Source organism: Amblyomma mixtum, chromosome 5 (assembly GCF_055824585.1).
Source record: "Amblyomma mixtum isolate Tamu chromosome 5, ASM5582458v1, whole genome shotgun sequence".
Classification (NCBI taxonomy): domain Eukaryota; kingdom Metazoa; phylum Arthropoda; class Arachnida; order Ixodida; family Ixodidae; genus Amblyomma; species Amblyomma mixtum.
The window spans coordinates 63,413,690-63,428,843 of NC_143016.1; the positions used below are offsets into that span (position 1 = coordinate 63,413,690).

At 41.9% G+C, this 15,154-nt stretch overlaps 1 protein-coding gene across 9 annotated transcripts in view; it reads left to right on the plus strand.

Moving 5' to 3' along the window:
• The window catches only part of Nhe3 (Na[+]/H[+] hydrogen exchanger 3), a 60,255-nt gene that overhangs the window by 16,574 nt on the left and 28,527 nt on the right, over positions 1-15,154 (plus strand). For all 9 annotated transcript variants that reach the window (XR_016283034.1, XR_016283035.1, XM_089544745.1 and 6 more), the window contains exons 4-13: positions 1,198-1,274; positions 1,966-2,063; positions 3,270-3,375; positions 4,306-4,452; positions 5,110-5,210; positions 6,149-6,237; positions 8,143-8,256; positions 9,267-9,378; positions 10,755-10,908; positions 13,249-13,300. Coding sequence is in view for 7 of the 9 variants with exons in the window: in XM_089544745.1 (XP_089400871.1) it covers positions 1,198-1,274; positions 1,966-2,063; positions 3,270-3,375; positions 4,306-4,452; positions 5,110-5,210; positions 6,149-6,237; positions 8,143-8,256; positions 9,267-9,378; positions 10,755-10,908; positions 13,249-13,300 (1,050 nt within the window). In the remaining 2 variants the exon portion in view is untranslated. The remainder of the gene's footprint in view (positions 1-1,197; positions 1,275-1,965; positions 2,064-3,269; positions 3,376-4,305; positions 4,453-5,109; positions 5,211-6,148; positions 6,238-8,142; positions 8,257-9,266; positions 9,379-10,754; positions 10,909-13,248; positions 13,301-15,154) is intronic.

Consider the following 15,154-nt stretch of genomic DNA (forward strand, 5'->3'; position numbering starts at 1 on the left):
GATGCTCCTGATGAGCTCTCGGAGGGAGGTGTTCTCATCCCCGGGCTTCGGAATGTGGCACTCCACAGCAGTTATGTTTGATGGACGGCCGTAGTGTGCAAACCGCTGTTGCAGGGCGCGCTCCATGCCTGCCGCTTCCTTCGCAAAATCGGCGACTGTAGCCGGAGGATCGCGCACGAGCCCAACGAACAATTGCTCCTTCACTCCCCGCATCAAATGGCGCACCTTCTTGGCTTCAGACATCGAAGGATCAGCGCGGTTGAAGAGCCGGGTCATGTCCTCCACGAACATCGCCACGCTCTCGTTTGGCTGCTGCGCCCTCGATTGCAAGGCCAATTCAGCACGCTCCCGCCGTTCGTTGCTGCTGAAGGTATGCAGCAACTGCCGCCGGAAGTCTTGCCAGGTGTGGATGGCGGACTCGTGGTTTTCGAACCACGTCTTGGCGGCGTCCTGGAGGGCAAAGTAAACGTTCCGAAGCTTGCGGTCTTCGTCCCACAGATTAAATTCAGCAACCCTGTCATACCCGTCCAACCAGTCCTCCACATCCTCAAACTTGTCACCATGAAACGACGCAGGCGTGCGAGGCGTATGAAGAAGTAGCGGTGGCGAACTCACAGATGGCTGGAAGGTCTGGCTGGCCACCGTAGAGGTCATCGTGCGGGATGGCGCGGTGAGGGGTTTGTACTCGGGAGCTAAGCCTTTCAAGCGGCGGCTTGACTTGTGGACAGGTGTCGTGTCCAGGGGGTGTGGCGGAGCGCTGGAGGTTCCTGGGACCTCTTCGTACATGGATCGTACCCCGCACCTCCACCAAAATGTCACGGGCGCCGGTAGAACGTTCTGTCCCTGGCGAGCACACTGGGCGGAGCGCAGCCGGCCGACCCTAGCACCGAGCAGAAGAGGACGAAGTCCGGCGCGCGACAAAGGTCGAAGACAAACCGCACGGGGGCGCTGGTAGAGTGTGGCAATATTGTGAGAAAAATTTTTGCTTGTAATCATTTGTTAAGAGAGTAATTGTAGCCAAATATGGTTAGTGAACGTAGAACAGGCATTCACATTAAGTGATAACTTGAATCATCTGGTTGTTTTAGGGGTGAGCTTGTTTCTAACACTACTTCTCTCGCTTTGAGACTTGCCTGCTCAGCTGTCACTGCTGTAAAAGCCAGATGGGAAAATTTGCTCTTATTTTTTTTTTTATAGAAATTCTTCTTCAGGAACTTGGGCACTATAATGACCTATGCCTTTGTTGGGACAACAATATCCTGCTTTGTTGTTGGGTAAGTAGTAACATTCTTTCTGCACACCCTGTGGTACTTTTTTTGCTGGGGTATTCTGTTAAACACAGTGCCGTATGTGTGATATGATGCAGCAGTATTTATGATGCTGCTGGTACCACATGCCGTCCAATGGCAGATCAGCTCTAAGATAACTGTTTAAATACAGAAGAAACAAAAAGTAACTGTAGCAACGTTACTAAAACAGTGGACACAGCAATTGTAGGCTTATGTGTGAAGAAGCCAATCAGCCAAGTTCTATTATAGATCCTGTAAAAGCAGTGCATACTGCGCTGTTTCTTTATATTGCACTTGTTAAAATGCATGGCATCATCTCTCTTCTATTGCATATTGCAGGTACTTTTTGCAATAAGGCATGATGGAAAAAGGCCTGACTTTTGGGGGCTGATTTGTGACATAGAGTAGCAAAAACATTTAACTATAACTCCTGAAGTATTCTTCCTGTGTGTCCAAAAATTTTTCTGTTCTTTTAAATATGTGGGTTGGCCTGTATTTTAATATATTTTTTTTGCAAGTTCCTTAAGAGTCATGCTAAAGCCAACCCAGCTTGAGTTACCTTCTGAATGTGATTGTAAGACATTCTCTTCTAATAATTTTTAGGTGCACATTTAGTAGACATATTTCTAGTTGTGCCTATTGCTTCTGTAAAATTTTCCCCACATTTTTCTTCTAGGGTCATTCTGTATGCATTCCTGTTGCTCATGCCGCACTTGGAGTTTACATTTAATAACTGTCTCTACTTTGGTGCCATCATCTCAGCTACTGACCCTGGCAAGTGAAACTTTCCATATCTCAGTTGCACCTCTCAAATTTCATAGGAATGCGTGTGCTTACACTCATGCACACATGTGTGCGTACATTTGCACTTATGCAGGCATGCACTGTAAGCATCTACTGAAACACAAACGAGGCAATTAAAAATGGAGCACCAAAAGGGAAACATTTTACCTCCAAGAAACTGAATAATGCAGCACTCGATCTTCATTTCACTTGTGCAAAAACTGTTGTGTGGAAGCGTTAATTAGTCCTGCCTGTATTTCTTCTATTATGGGTATTTTTGAGCTCGTTTTTGCGTCGCAGCTATCCTGTTCACATTTCGTGACAATGGTAGTACATGTGCACATAAGGCCATGTTGTAATAGTCGTAGTATTATAACCATTTTAGTCATGCTTCTGGTGGTTGCAGTAAAGTTGGATGTGGCTAATAAAATCATTTTAGAATATGCATACAATCAAATGAAGGTCATTTTTAGGCTAGGTGTTGTATGATCACTTTGCTATAGGTTTCGTGGTTGTAAGCTACTTGGCAGTGGAAGTGACACTACTGTTAAGTGCACATATAGTAGAATATCTTTGGCATTTTATTCTTATTCACATAAAAAGGCCGTGGACTGCCTTTAAGAATTGCCTTGACTTCATTGGTGAATTGAAATTTGAGGAATTGGTAGTCACAATTATTACAGTGATACACAATAGGAATGCTGTACATTAACTAGCGTAAGCAAGCTGATTGTGAAGCTAAAGTATGCCTTTGTGCACACTTTAGCTAAAGGACTAAAGGACTAAAAGGGTCCTCAGGACTTCAAAATCCTGAGGGATAATTGCAAAGGAACATCAAGTATTAAATAGGTGACTCAGAAATCTGAGTAGCAGTGCTGGTTCATTGGCACTGCAGTTTTTAGAATAAATTGGCTGTAGCTCAAGGCTTTTTCTAGTCAAATGTATTCATTGGAGCTCTCAAAAGCTTCAGACTAGGGAATAATTGTCACTAATCAGTAATAATCATTTAAGCATTGAGCCAAGGTGAATTCTTCAACAGTGAAGATTTGAGAAAGTTTTAGAGCTTTCCTTTGTATCCACATTGCTGCTGCACTTATGTGAATGTTACTTGTGACTAGTACTTCCCTGTTTAAAGTCTCTTGCTGTCAACTCTTTCATTCAGGAAGCGCTCATTAGTTGGCGATGTTGTCCTTGCAGTGACGGTGTTGGCCATTTTTCATGACCTTCATGTTGACGTGAATCTCTATGCTCTGGTTTTTGGGGAGAGCATTCTGAACGATGCTGTGGCCATTGGCCTAGTCTCGTAAGTCAACTTTTTTTTTTATTCATTGCATTCAGTACTGAGCATTCATTTTGGGCTTAATGTATAGTTCGAACATGCATCTTAACTTGCGTCACTTGGAACTTTATGCAGGTGCTTTTACATGCTGGTTTAACTTCTTAGGTGTGCTTAGTATTTTTGAAGCAAGTATGAGTTATGCAGTGGTTATAAGGCCTCAGAATTGAAAAAACAAAAACGAAGGATGAGTTGTATTTTGTGAATGTTCCGCATATTTTGAGAAGTGTTTTATGCATTCAAGTACAGCTGTGTACTTCATAAAGCATAACAGCCATTGCTTGTGGGTAGTTCTGCAGAACTGTTGTGGCCTAAGCAAAAGTAGAAAAGCATTTTTGGAGAGATTATGCTTTGCGCATTTTATCTGATGTATGATGCACTGACATGTCATTTGTTCTCAGTAGTCTTGAGAACTGTCTGCTGTTCATCTGTGAGATTTGATCTGACGTTTGTGAAATTTTTTAGATAAGCTCAAGATGCCCTCTTTTCAGCCTTTTCTGGCTTTTCTTTCAGTAGATTTTCACCCTTTGGGACTTATTGTTGCACCAGAAGGGCTTTCGTTGTGCCACTGAAGATGAACTACTGTTATTGACTGACTGCCTTGTCCTAGAGGAAGGAAAGTTAAAGAAAAAAAAAAGGTTATAATGCTGGCATGTAACTGACTTTTCTGTGGGAGGCGTTGCGCATGCTTTGCCAGGCCTAGTTTTGTAGTTTTCAATATGCTAGAAATAAAGAATTGAAAGTATAGCCAAAAATGCAAGAGGAGCTTTGACAAAACACGGTGCAAGGCTGCTTGAAGTTGTTTCACACGTCCGAGCATTGTTTGTGACAAACGAAATGAAATGAGGTCTCGCTCGTGCAAGGCCTAAGTGCAGCTTGTGGTTTGGTCTTTTTCAGCGCAATATCAAGCTATGAGGAGAACAATAATGAAGGGAAGGAGTTTGAAGTGGCCGCTGCTTTCAAGGCATTTGGGAATTTTGTCTACATTTTCCTGTGCTCTTTCATGATTGGTTCCGTGACTGGATGCGTCACAGCACTCATATCCTTTTCTTTCTTTTTGGTTCATGAAAGTGGGAAGCTTTTGTGCGGAAACCATAGCGCTGCTAGAAAGTTCTACAAGTAATATAGCACAAGAATGCATGAGCTTGTAATCTGTTGGTAGTGCAGTCATACCTTTGACTGATGTATGTGAAGGACATTGAATATCTTAGTGACTTTTAACAAATACATTGCTTTAAAAGGTACATTGCTATTCATTGCTCAGTTTCTGTGGCATATAAGCTAGTCTGAACTTATTAAGCTTGTCTTAGTGTGGGGGAAAGTGTAATTCAAGTGCATCGAAAGAAATTGGCTCAGTAATATGGTGCGTAACATCATGAATACAGAAGTTGCCCATTTCTCCATTTTTCTTTAGTCTGTGAAATAATGCTAATCAAGGGACACAAAGCAGTTGGTAACAGGCTGAGCACTTTTTGATAATTCTCCCATTTTACTTTTTTTTTTAATTGACAGATGGCAGTGGACACGTTATTAGGGTGACTCTCGGCTAGCTTGTCACTGTGCTAGTTCTATCGTTGGTGCGCCATTGGTATAGCTATTTTAAAGTTGTCTATGTGTACCTAATGTATGTTATTGTGAGGTATCCCCAACAAGTGCTGCGACCTGCTATTCCTGTGCTTCCTTGACTGGACCTCACATCACCAAGTTCACAAAGCTGTGCGACTTTCCGCTGCTGGAGAGCTGCCTCTTTGTGCTTATGTCATATACCTCTTTTCTCATTGCTGAAGCACTTGACCTAACAGGTGAGCTGCAAGTTGGTGCCTAGTTATTGGCTCAGATTTACTATTTCAGCAAATGTGGTGTCGTTACATTTATATTGTTTTTCTTATAAATAAACCGTTTTCTTTCAGGCAAATATATAAATTTTTCTGTGTATATGGCTACCATGCTGCAGCACGGAAAGCTGTTTCCCTTTCTTTTTTTGCTGTTCAGTTGATATATCACTTTCATTTTAAACTGCTTGTTTGTTATTAAGATAACTTCAGCTCCTGTGTAATGCAATTCTTATATGCTATAAAAGCTTGAATAATTTAATTTTTCTTTGGCCTTTCTCATTGTGTCCCTTATTTGAGATTAAGCAGCTACTTTTTTTTCTTTAAAGATTTTGCTGGTAAGGATCATTTGCGAAGATGTCTCAAGTTCATTTTGGTTCAGTAGTATGTGTTTTTACTATTGTGACCACTCTGCTGGTGACGAAGACAACAGGCTTGTAGCAGTGGTGTAATGACACAAGCTGAGGAAATGTGAATGCAAAATGCACAGTATCAGGAATCCACTTTCTTGCATTGAGAATGCTTGCTATGTAGTACTATAACTGTTCATTAAAGAAAGCAAAATTTGTTATGCTGAGAACATATGGGGTGCAGGGAAATGGTGATAGCAAAGAATGTTTGGTTTTAGTACCAGCACAGTGAAATGCTGCTTAGAAGAAAAATTTTCCCCTTGTGTCCGTCTTTTCCTGCACTGTCAATGAGGCCTCACTTATGGATTTCAGGCTCTTTGGCTATTTATATTGTAAGTTATAATGTCAGTACTGTCTGTGTCACAGAGGCCTTCAGGCCCCTCAATTGCTTTGTTGTCAGTGTTATGGAGCTTTTACAGTAGCCTGCTTTAAGTGCCTGTGTTTATTGTTTTGCTAGCCGCTGCGCCACTTAGTCTATATCGTGGTTCAACTTTCCAGGTATTGTGGCGGTGCTGTTTTGTGGAATCTGTCAAGCTCACTATACCTACAACAACCTGTCAATAGAATCTCGGTTGCGGACAAAGCAGGTTTGTTCACACCTTTTAGCTCCCCAGGCACATCTGGGCTTTTGTCATTGTTCATTTAAAACTGCTTGTTCTGACAGACAATCTCAGTTTAGAGTGAGCACTTGGGAGGAGATTTTACGTTTCAGTGAACACATGTAGTTTGTCCTGATAGGGCTGCTTATTTTGGACATGATTTGTCACTTTAGCTTATCTTCAAAAACATTAGCATGTATACAAGAAGAGAAACATGGTTCAGACATTTCCTCACTGAGTTTTGGTGCTATTCATTTATTATACTGTGAAAGATTTAACATGAAGCAGACATACAGTAAAACAAATGTTGTGTATTCATATAAAAGATGTCAGTTACCGATGCTGAGGTTTGTGGTAGCAGGAGTGAGAAAAAGTAGAAACAATCATTTCAAACACTTCACTGCTCAAATCTCTCATTAAATATAGCAGATAACCATTTGCTTATTATGTGCTAGGCACATCTCTGTAGGTCAAAATTTAGGTAGGACATATTTATTCTTGACACTGCTGCGGTGGTTTTGACGTTCAGCTGCAGCTCCCATGGTCGCGGGTTTGATCCTGGGGGTGGCGGCCGTATTTCTGTCAAAGTGGATTGCGGAAATGCCTTTGTGCTTATGATGTTAGCACACGTTAAAGAACCCCAGGCAGTCTAAATTACTCTGGAGCCCTCCACTGTGGCATCCCTCATAGGCCAAGTGCCGCTTAAAGGCATTAAAACCCGCAATTCAGTTTTTCTTGTTAGTTTACGCTAATAGCAAGTTATGGTTTGTATCGTTGCCTTACATTTTGTGCAGTAGCTCTTTATGCTTGTGGCTTGTGCAGAGGTAAACAGGTACAACCCTACCTGTTGAAATAGGTCATGAGAACAAGGCAAGTTGATAACTGAGCAAGCATAAAGTGGTGCGTGAATGAGCCTTTGGACTGGCAGAGGGCGTAAGTAAGCAGTTAGTGTAAGCAGAGCCTGCGAGCTGATAAAGAGGACACTTCAGTGGGAACCTAGTCAATAGATGGATATCATTGTCCTTTTATCGGGATTTTAGGCCCACTCGCTTGCTCCTAAAAGGTTTCCAGGTTCAAGTCTGAAAGGCTTGGTAAATGTATTCGTGGCAAAGGCAGTGAAGTGGGTACCAAGGAACTTGAAGAGACACCTTAGCGTTATTATATAACAGATGTGGCTTTGAAGTTCAAACTGTTATTGACAGTTGGTAGCGCTTGTGTTTGGTTCTCTGTTGTGGGAGAACATTTGATGTGTTGGCTTGGTACGCTTTGGTGGTTGGATTATAAAAATGAGACTTTTGCTTGTCTTCGTACTGCCATGCTTTTCTTTTTTTGGCATTGTAAATGCAGTCAGCTTCTGTTAATTTGACATTAATTTTTTTTTTTCCTGTGACTGTGTTCAGCAGTCTTGGCAAGACCTCACGCTCTATTTTTTTCTGTGTAGGATGAGGTTCATCGTTTTCAGCTGAAGCTTTCAAATAGTGGTTAATTTGTACCGGACAGAATATCTGACTAGCACTGAAATGTTCAGTTGATTGTGCATATAGTTTGTGGATAATGTGAAGTAATCACGATTGATTGTACCTGGGGTGGAAACTGCACCTAAACTTGTGTCATGAATCTTTCCATGTTTAGGTCATGCCAGCCAGGCTTTGCAGGGCACTTTGGTATTGCAAGATATTTGCAAAGTATATAAGATATATAAGATATTCCTAGCAGATTAAGGTTTAATTCACTCAAAATTCCTAGTGTATCCTTTGCTTCGAGTAGATTTTGCATGTATGGACAGGCTGAATTAACAGAAACTGACTAATTTGAATGGGCCCTCCTTACTTGGATCTGCTGGTGATGACTTGAAGTAATCATATCTTTTTTTTTTTCTCTTCCACTTTACAGCTCTTTGAGTTGCTAAACTTTCTAGCCGAAAATTTTATCTTCAGCTACATTGGAGTCTCAATGTTCACATACAAGAAACACAGATGGGATGCTGGCTTCATCATGGTTGCCTTTGTATCCTTTGTTGTGTCAGCAAGATGTATTTTCTTGTTCTGAAAAGTTGTACTCATGTAGAAGAAGAATGTTTCTAAATTGCAGCAGAAACGCACCATCAGTCACTTTTTGTAATGTTGATCATCTTGCTACTTTACTCTTTAACCATGGTTAACATACATAGTCATTACTCTGGGAAGTTACTGCACGTAAAAATCATTTGTATTTGGGCATCATTAACTGTATACCTTTGTCTGTTTCACTTTCTTTTGGTGCATACTTTTTGTGGGGAATGTGATATACAGGGTCTCAATTAGAACTATGCAGTGAGCTTGTGCTTTCTTCTTGAGCTAAACTTAATGCAGTTTGCTACTCAAGAAAATACTCAATTAGAACTATGCAGTGAGCTTGTGCTTTCTTCTTGAGCTAAACTTAATGCAGTTTGCTATTCAAGAAAGCCGTGTGTTAGATATAAAGAGTGTGCTGACTTATGGAAACAGATCAGTTTTACATTACATTACTGTTTTCTTATCTAGTACTTATGCATGAATGTGCTTGGTCATTAAGTATTTCCATTAACTTGAGACAAATAGCATGAATGGCTCATACTGCGTGTAAGTTCACGAGAATTTGAGACACCATAGACTAAACTAACTGCTTGTGCTACTGTGTGGAGAATATGTTCAGACTGGCAGTCTGATGCCTTTGTGTAGACGTCTGTCCCATGGCTGTCATATGTGCTGCTTTTATTCTGAAAAACGTGCATTTTGAACGGTAACCGAATCAGCGGAAAAGAGGCCGCTTTGTGTTAGGAAAGAAGGCTGTCATTGTTTTAGGGTCATGCAGAGGACTGTCCATTTTTCTTTCTTTTTCCTCTTTGTTCTGGCTGCTCAGAGTTGTTTACTGCTCTACTGCAGTTTTTATTTTGTGCTTGAAAAACTGCAAGCCATGACAGAAGCATAATGGCTTGTTGCTGTCTGAGTGGCATTATGTCTCTTGGCACGTCTGCTTCATTAACTGAGATGTCACAGCTGGCGATAGCAGTTGGCAGGGCAGTCTACATCTACCCACTGACATTCCTGCTGAACCTAGGCAGGACGCACAAGATCCCCATGGCTTTTCAGCATGTACTTTTCTTCTCAGGTTTGTGTCCTGTCACACCTCATTTAGTCAGACAGACAAACATTGCCAAATCTCGGAATGAAGGATAGCGGCTAACGGAGGAGTGTCAGTGATTCAAAGCCTTCGAAACAGTGACAGATGTTCGTATTATGCTGGTTTCTGGGTCTTGCTTCAGATAGCTTTGAAAATAGAAAGAAGACAATATGGGGAGAAAATAGGGAATGTAGACTACATCTAATTACAGACACACACAAAAAAAAGCATGGTTACCACATCATCACAGCAGCAGCAGGAAAAAAGTTTGGGGAATAAAGTGGGGTAGCAGTAGCACTATGGGAGCAGTGGTGTAGTGAACTTTGTTGAACAAAGTAAAAAGCCGAGACCGTCAGTCCATGGTGTTGAATTATGGCTGGAAGGTCTTGTGCTTATTCTAGCGAAGTACATTCAACAAGTGCTGATCCCATGCAGAGGAGGCTAGAGTCAACCATAAAGAGGTGAACAGGATGGAGCAGGGGCTTCTTTATGACCTCAGTTATTTGATTGCTGATGAATTAAATATATTGGTTAATCCAAAGTGCTTCTGTGTTTGTAGAGAAAGCATGCCGTCAGATTGGAAGTGTTTGTAGGGATAGCATTCCATTTTGTATGTGAATGAATTTACTTGTTTTATAAGATGAATGTGTTAACACACCACCTCGGCTGACACTCCTTCCCAGGACTGCTGTTGTGTGTAGCAAGGTTTCTCTGTACAACTAGCATATATGCCTGAAACTCTGTTTTGTACATGCTGGCATTCTAGTCTTGACCGGAACCTGTATGCTTCTGCGCGAGTGTAGCATATAGCAGCATGCAAGTATTGTTCAGGTGTACACTCCGAAAGCTATCATGATCACAAGAGAGTGGGTGTGGTATTTGCATAAACATGGTGCATTTTTTTTGTTTTTTGCATCCTTTTGCACAAATTTTTTGTCAAGTTTATTAATGCTTCATGAGGGGTAAGTAGCTCTGTATTCGTCATACAGTAATTAGAGGTGGAGTTTTGTAATGTCAAGCAGAAAATTGTGTGATATGAAAACAAGGTAAAATTTGCTGTGGGGCTGAAAAGTCTTTCTGTTCTCTGCACAATTAGTTGGGTTGCAAAAGTTTTGCAGTGATGAATTCAAGCTGCTGGCCAGCGTACAAATTAAGCATTTGAATCAAAGGAATGCAGCTACATGAGCATTAAGATGATCACACAGCAACTGGGTCAGCTGTGAACGAAAGCCGTCCACCACACACATCTTTATGCTTCAAGTATCTTTGGCAGTGAGATGAACTCGAGGTCTCTTCATTTAATAACAGCACTCTTGTGCGTTCGCTTCGGCACTAAATGCGGATGTGCCTCTCTCCTCCGACAGGCCTGCGTGGTGCGATGGCGTTTGCTCTGGCAATCCGAAACACCCTCTCTGAACAGAGGCACTTGATGCTCACGGCCACCTCGCTCATAGCCATTGTGACAGTGATCGTGTGTGGTGGCTTCACCACCCAGCTGCTGGCATGGCTGAGCATACCGTAAGTGTTTGCATGGGGACGTCTTTCCAGCGTTTCCTTTTTTCTTGATATATACTGGTGAAAAGAGAGTTGTGTAATCCTGTTCATTGCTCAGGTTTGTACTGATGTCCACTTGCAACTTGCACTCATGGACCTGGCAAGCTTCGGCCTGGCCTTTGAACATGAAAGGATGGATGCGAGGATACATCTTGCCTTGCAAGATTCCGTACTTGTGGCAGTGTGCACGGACTCAGTTTATCAGTATTAAGGCGGAAGCATTTAATGTCTCATCGTTGTAAGCAGCAGTTGTCGCCAGAACTGTCACACTTTTCAATTGGTCGAAACGGTCGTGACGTCACAGTGCGCGAATTTCAAACGGGGCCAATTGTACTTTGGCTAGTAACCATGCAACCAATTGAAGGGATCATATAGTGATGCTCCAAGTAAGTGGGACTGAGCTTAGTTAATTGCTTAGTTACCCAATTAGCCTAATTAACTTTTCTAGTGAGGCCATATAAATAAATAAAACCGAGTAGGAAATTGGTCGAGCTCGGGAATCGAACCCTGTCTCGAGCATGCTATCCACTCCTTCATGCTAGCTCGATGGTTTGGAATGAACAAAGGTGCCTCTAGTGAATATGGTGTCTTTGCTCACTCCCATCCTCCTCCCTTCTCTTCAGCTCAGACCAGATACATTTCCTTTCCTCAAAAATCAATTTACCGGCGAGCGATTGTCGTTCTATGGACTCCCTGGGCAGCGTTGCAAGAAGCATTGCAAGATGCGTTCCACTCTTAGAGGCTCAGCTTAACATCTTGACCACACATCAGTGACCACACTTTAGGTCAAAAAAGTGCCCCCCTGAATTTTGACAGTAATATGTGAGACAGTAGATATGCAAGCGTGTAATTTCCTTTCCTCAAATACAATTTTCATTTTCTTCATTGCGGCCCCTCTTTGTCTTCTTTCACTCCCTCTTCCTCCCTTCCTGTACAGTGTGGTTCAGGTGTCCACTGAGATGACAGAGAATTACTGCATTTCTTTTCCTCAAAAAGCATTGCGTTCAAAGGGCAAGGCGGGTGGTGGTGTTCCATGGACTCCCTGGCATCACGTTCCACTCCTAAAGGCGAAGCTTAAGCGTCATTAATTAGCAGTTACTTAGTATTCAGGCATTAATCAGTAATTAACCATTAATTAGGGATTTGTCATCACTTAATATTAGTACTCCATTATATGTGACGCCACCACTGCCACAGAAGCAGTCATAGTGGTGCGGAACACGCTTTCGCCTCTACGCACTTTAGACAGTCAAAGTGCCCCCTGAATTTTTTTCAGGGGCCTGTGCACTTAGTCCAATACATATTACCGCCGACTATAGTTAAAAGCTGCTGAGCTTAATTTTTTTTGTTCTCATTTAAATTTTTTTCTATTCAATGATAATTGAGTCATTTCAGGAAATGGTAAATTGTTTGGGCTGCTTAAATAGCTAATGGAATGCCTGCTTTTAGGCTGTTCTGAGATGCTTGTTTTCTCTAATTCTCTAATTTACTTTCTTGGCCCATTAGTATTTTTAGCAACTATCGTGGTTCTAGCATTCATTGAAGAGTTAGCCTTTCCTTAAGAATCTTGAACGTGCTGCATCTTGTGTCTTTGTTTCACTTTTCAAGGGCCGCCACGGTGGCTCAGTGGTTATGGCGCGCTGCTGCTGACCCAAAAGACGCGGGTTCAATCCCAGCTGTGGCTGTCGAATTTCTGTGGAGGCGAAATTCTAGAGGCCCGTCTACTGTGCGATGTCAGTGCACGTTAAAGAATCCCAGGTGGTCGAAATTTCCGGAGCCCTCCATTACAACGTCCCTCATAGCCTGAGTCGCTTTTGGACGTTATACCCCCATAAACCATAAACTTTTCAAGGAAATGAGAGGCTCTCCTGTTTCATGGAACCATATCAGATATAGAAAGAATGTGTGTCTACTAGTGTAGAATGTGTTTACCAATGTTAGTGAAGAAATTTCCTCTAAATCCTAGTATTGTACCCTGTTCTATCAGTAAGAACAATATGTGCAACATTACAAGAAATGCCGACTCTGTGAACTAAGTCGCTATTAAATAATTGTTTTTATTTAATGGAACAGGGAATGGCTGATGCTTGGGATGTTTCTGATAAAATGACCCAGATACCCTTTATTTTCTATGACTGCTGCCACAGTGCTCACACTTGTGATTAGCATTGCTAATTACAACTTTTCACAGCTTTTTTAATGGCAGCATAAGCTGTCGCTGAGAGACAAGTGCATCAGGAAATGCAATTGACAAAGCCTTGAAATGACCATTTCTTTTCCATATTTTTTTCTGCCATCATTCAGGGTAGGAATTGAAGAGGAGCATGAAATGCTTCAGTTCACTGGAATCAGGCCTGTGAGTGTTTTTTTTTTCTGTATCTTGTTTATTTTGCCACTGCTCTTTTTTTTTTTTTTTTGGTGAAGTGTACAATAGTACTAGCCTCACACTAAATGGCATTCAGCTGTGATAGAACAGTGTGGCATGGTTCATTTCAGTTTAGATCACTTCTGTCTGTCTGTGGTTCAGACATCTAAAAGAAGGGGTGGGTACATCATGAAAAGAATTTCGCGGGCGGAAATGTGCAAAATAAATGAAGCGCCGCGTTGAGCCGTTGCCTGCCCTTTATTGGTTAGCTGTGGCAGTGAGCCTCTGTGTTGTTTTGTTTAACCTGGTGAGCTTTTGTGGGCAAATATCTCTGCCTTTTTAAGTGCCTCTCAGTGCCCGGACGAGAGGTTACTATTACTAATAGAACCAGAAGGCAAGAGCTAGGCAACAGCCATTAAATTTACCTGTACCTACAGCTAGCATAACAGAAACTTGGTAGACCTCTATACCTTGGATATAGCACCTCCATACCTTATAGAGTATCATTGCATGCTTGGGGGATTTGGGTCATGTTTTGTATAGTGATTGCAGCCTAAGTATTTTGCGAAGTGAATTCTATCCAAGTCCAAGGGTTGCACTGTGCGATTGTTTGGGTTTCCGTGTGCAAATTGTCCCTAAGCCATTTTTTAGAAGACATGTACTTCAAGTTGTTGATGGGGCTGTTTTTATGGACCCAACCGATCAGTATCATATTTGGGGTGGCAGCTTGAGCTAGTTAGTAACAAATGTTTTGTCATTGACACCACAAAATTGGTGGTAGGTGGGAATGAAAGACGGGACAGTGTCCCATGTTTCTTATTTCTATACATTGTCTCTTTCATGCTGTTCACACACAACTCATGATTGTGCCATAGATGGCTCGTCACATAAAGTGCTTATTTGAGATCTCACTGGCAGCTTGAAAAACATTCTTCGAAGAGTCCTCTTTTGTGAATGTTATGCTCGTTTAGATTGCACATTAGCAACATCAGGAATAGACTTGGTGGTTCTGTGCTCTTTCCTGCTTTCATCTTATCATTTTCGTGGACTTTCTTCCTGGGGAACAGCATCATCACTTTACGTATCACTTGACATCGCTTGTGTGGTTGACTGCTGTGCACGGTTGCAGAGAGGGATTTGCATGCTTTGGTAGCTTTCAGGACGAAATGATTGGCTGAGGCGCCAGATAACCATCAGAGTCCAGCAGTGTAAAAGTTCTGGGCCTTGAAACTTGTGACGTTCTTTGTTGCCTTGGGGTCTGTGCAAAGTGAACATTTTGCTTACCACGATGGCAACATGCTTATACACGAAATGGCAATAACAGCCGAGGAATAAAATTAAACAAGGAAAGCTAAGAAGGCACCTTCGTTTCGCTGCTGTTTAAACCTTTTTTTATTTTATAGCAGCTGACTTTAAGAAATTTTCAGTTTGACCATCTGGTGCCAGTTCCAACCATGTTTGGTGGTGGAATGTAGAGGATGAACATATGGGACAGGAAATTCCCCATTAGCATTGATATGAGCGAATAAAATGGGCTGATGCCACCTAAGGCATTTCGTGCTTGCTGGAGAGGCATGAATTGATATGCACATAACTAACGGAGGCACCTGGTGGTGTGGAATATAAGCTTCCTCAGTTTTACTCTGCTGCGGTAGTAGTTGCAGAATAGACTACTAGATGAGCATTAAATTGTCTTTCCACATTTGAAAACCCTGTTCATATGCCCCAGAGGTGAAAATTACATGCAAAAGCACAGCATAATGTTAACATAACACATTCATGTGTTATAGCACATCACGGGGTGTTACGTTGATAATATGAAAATTATCAACCTTACTAGACAGG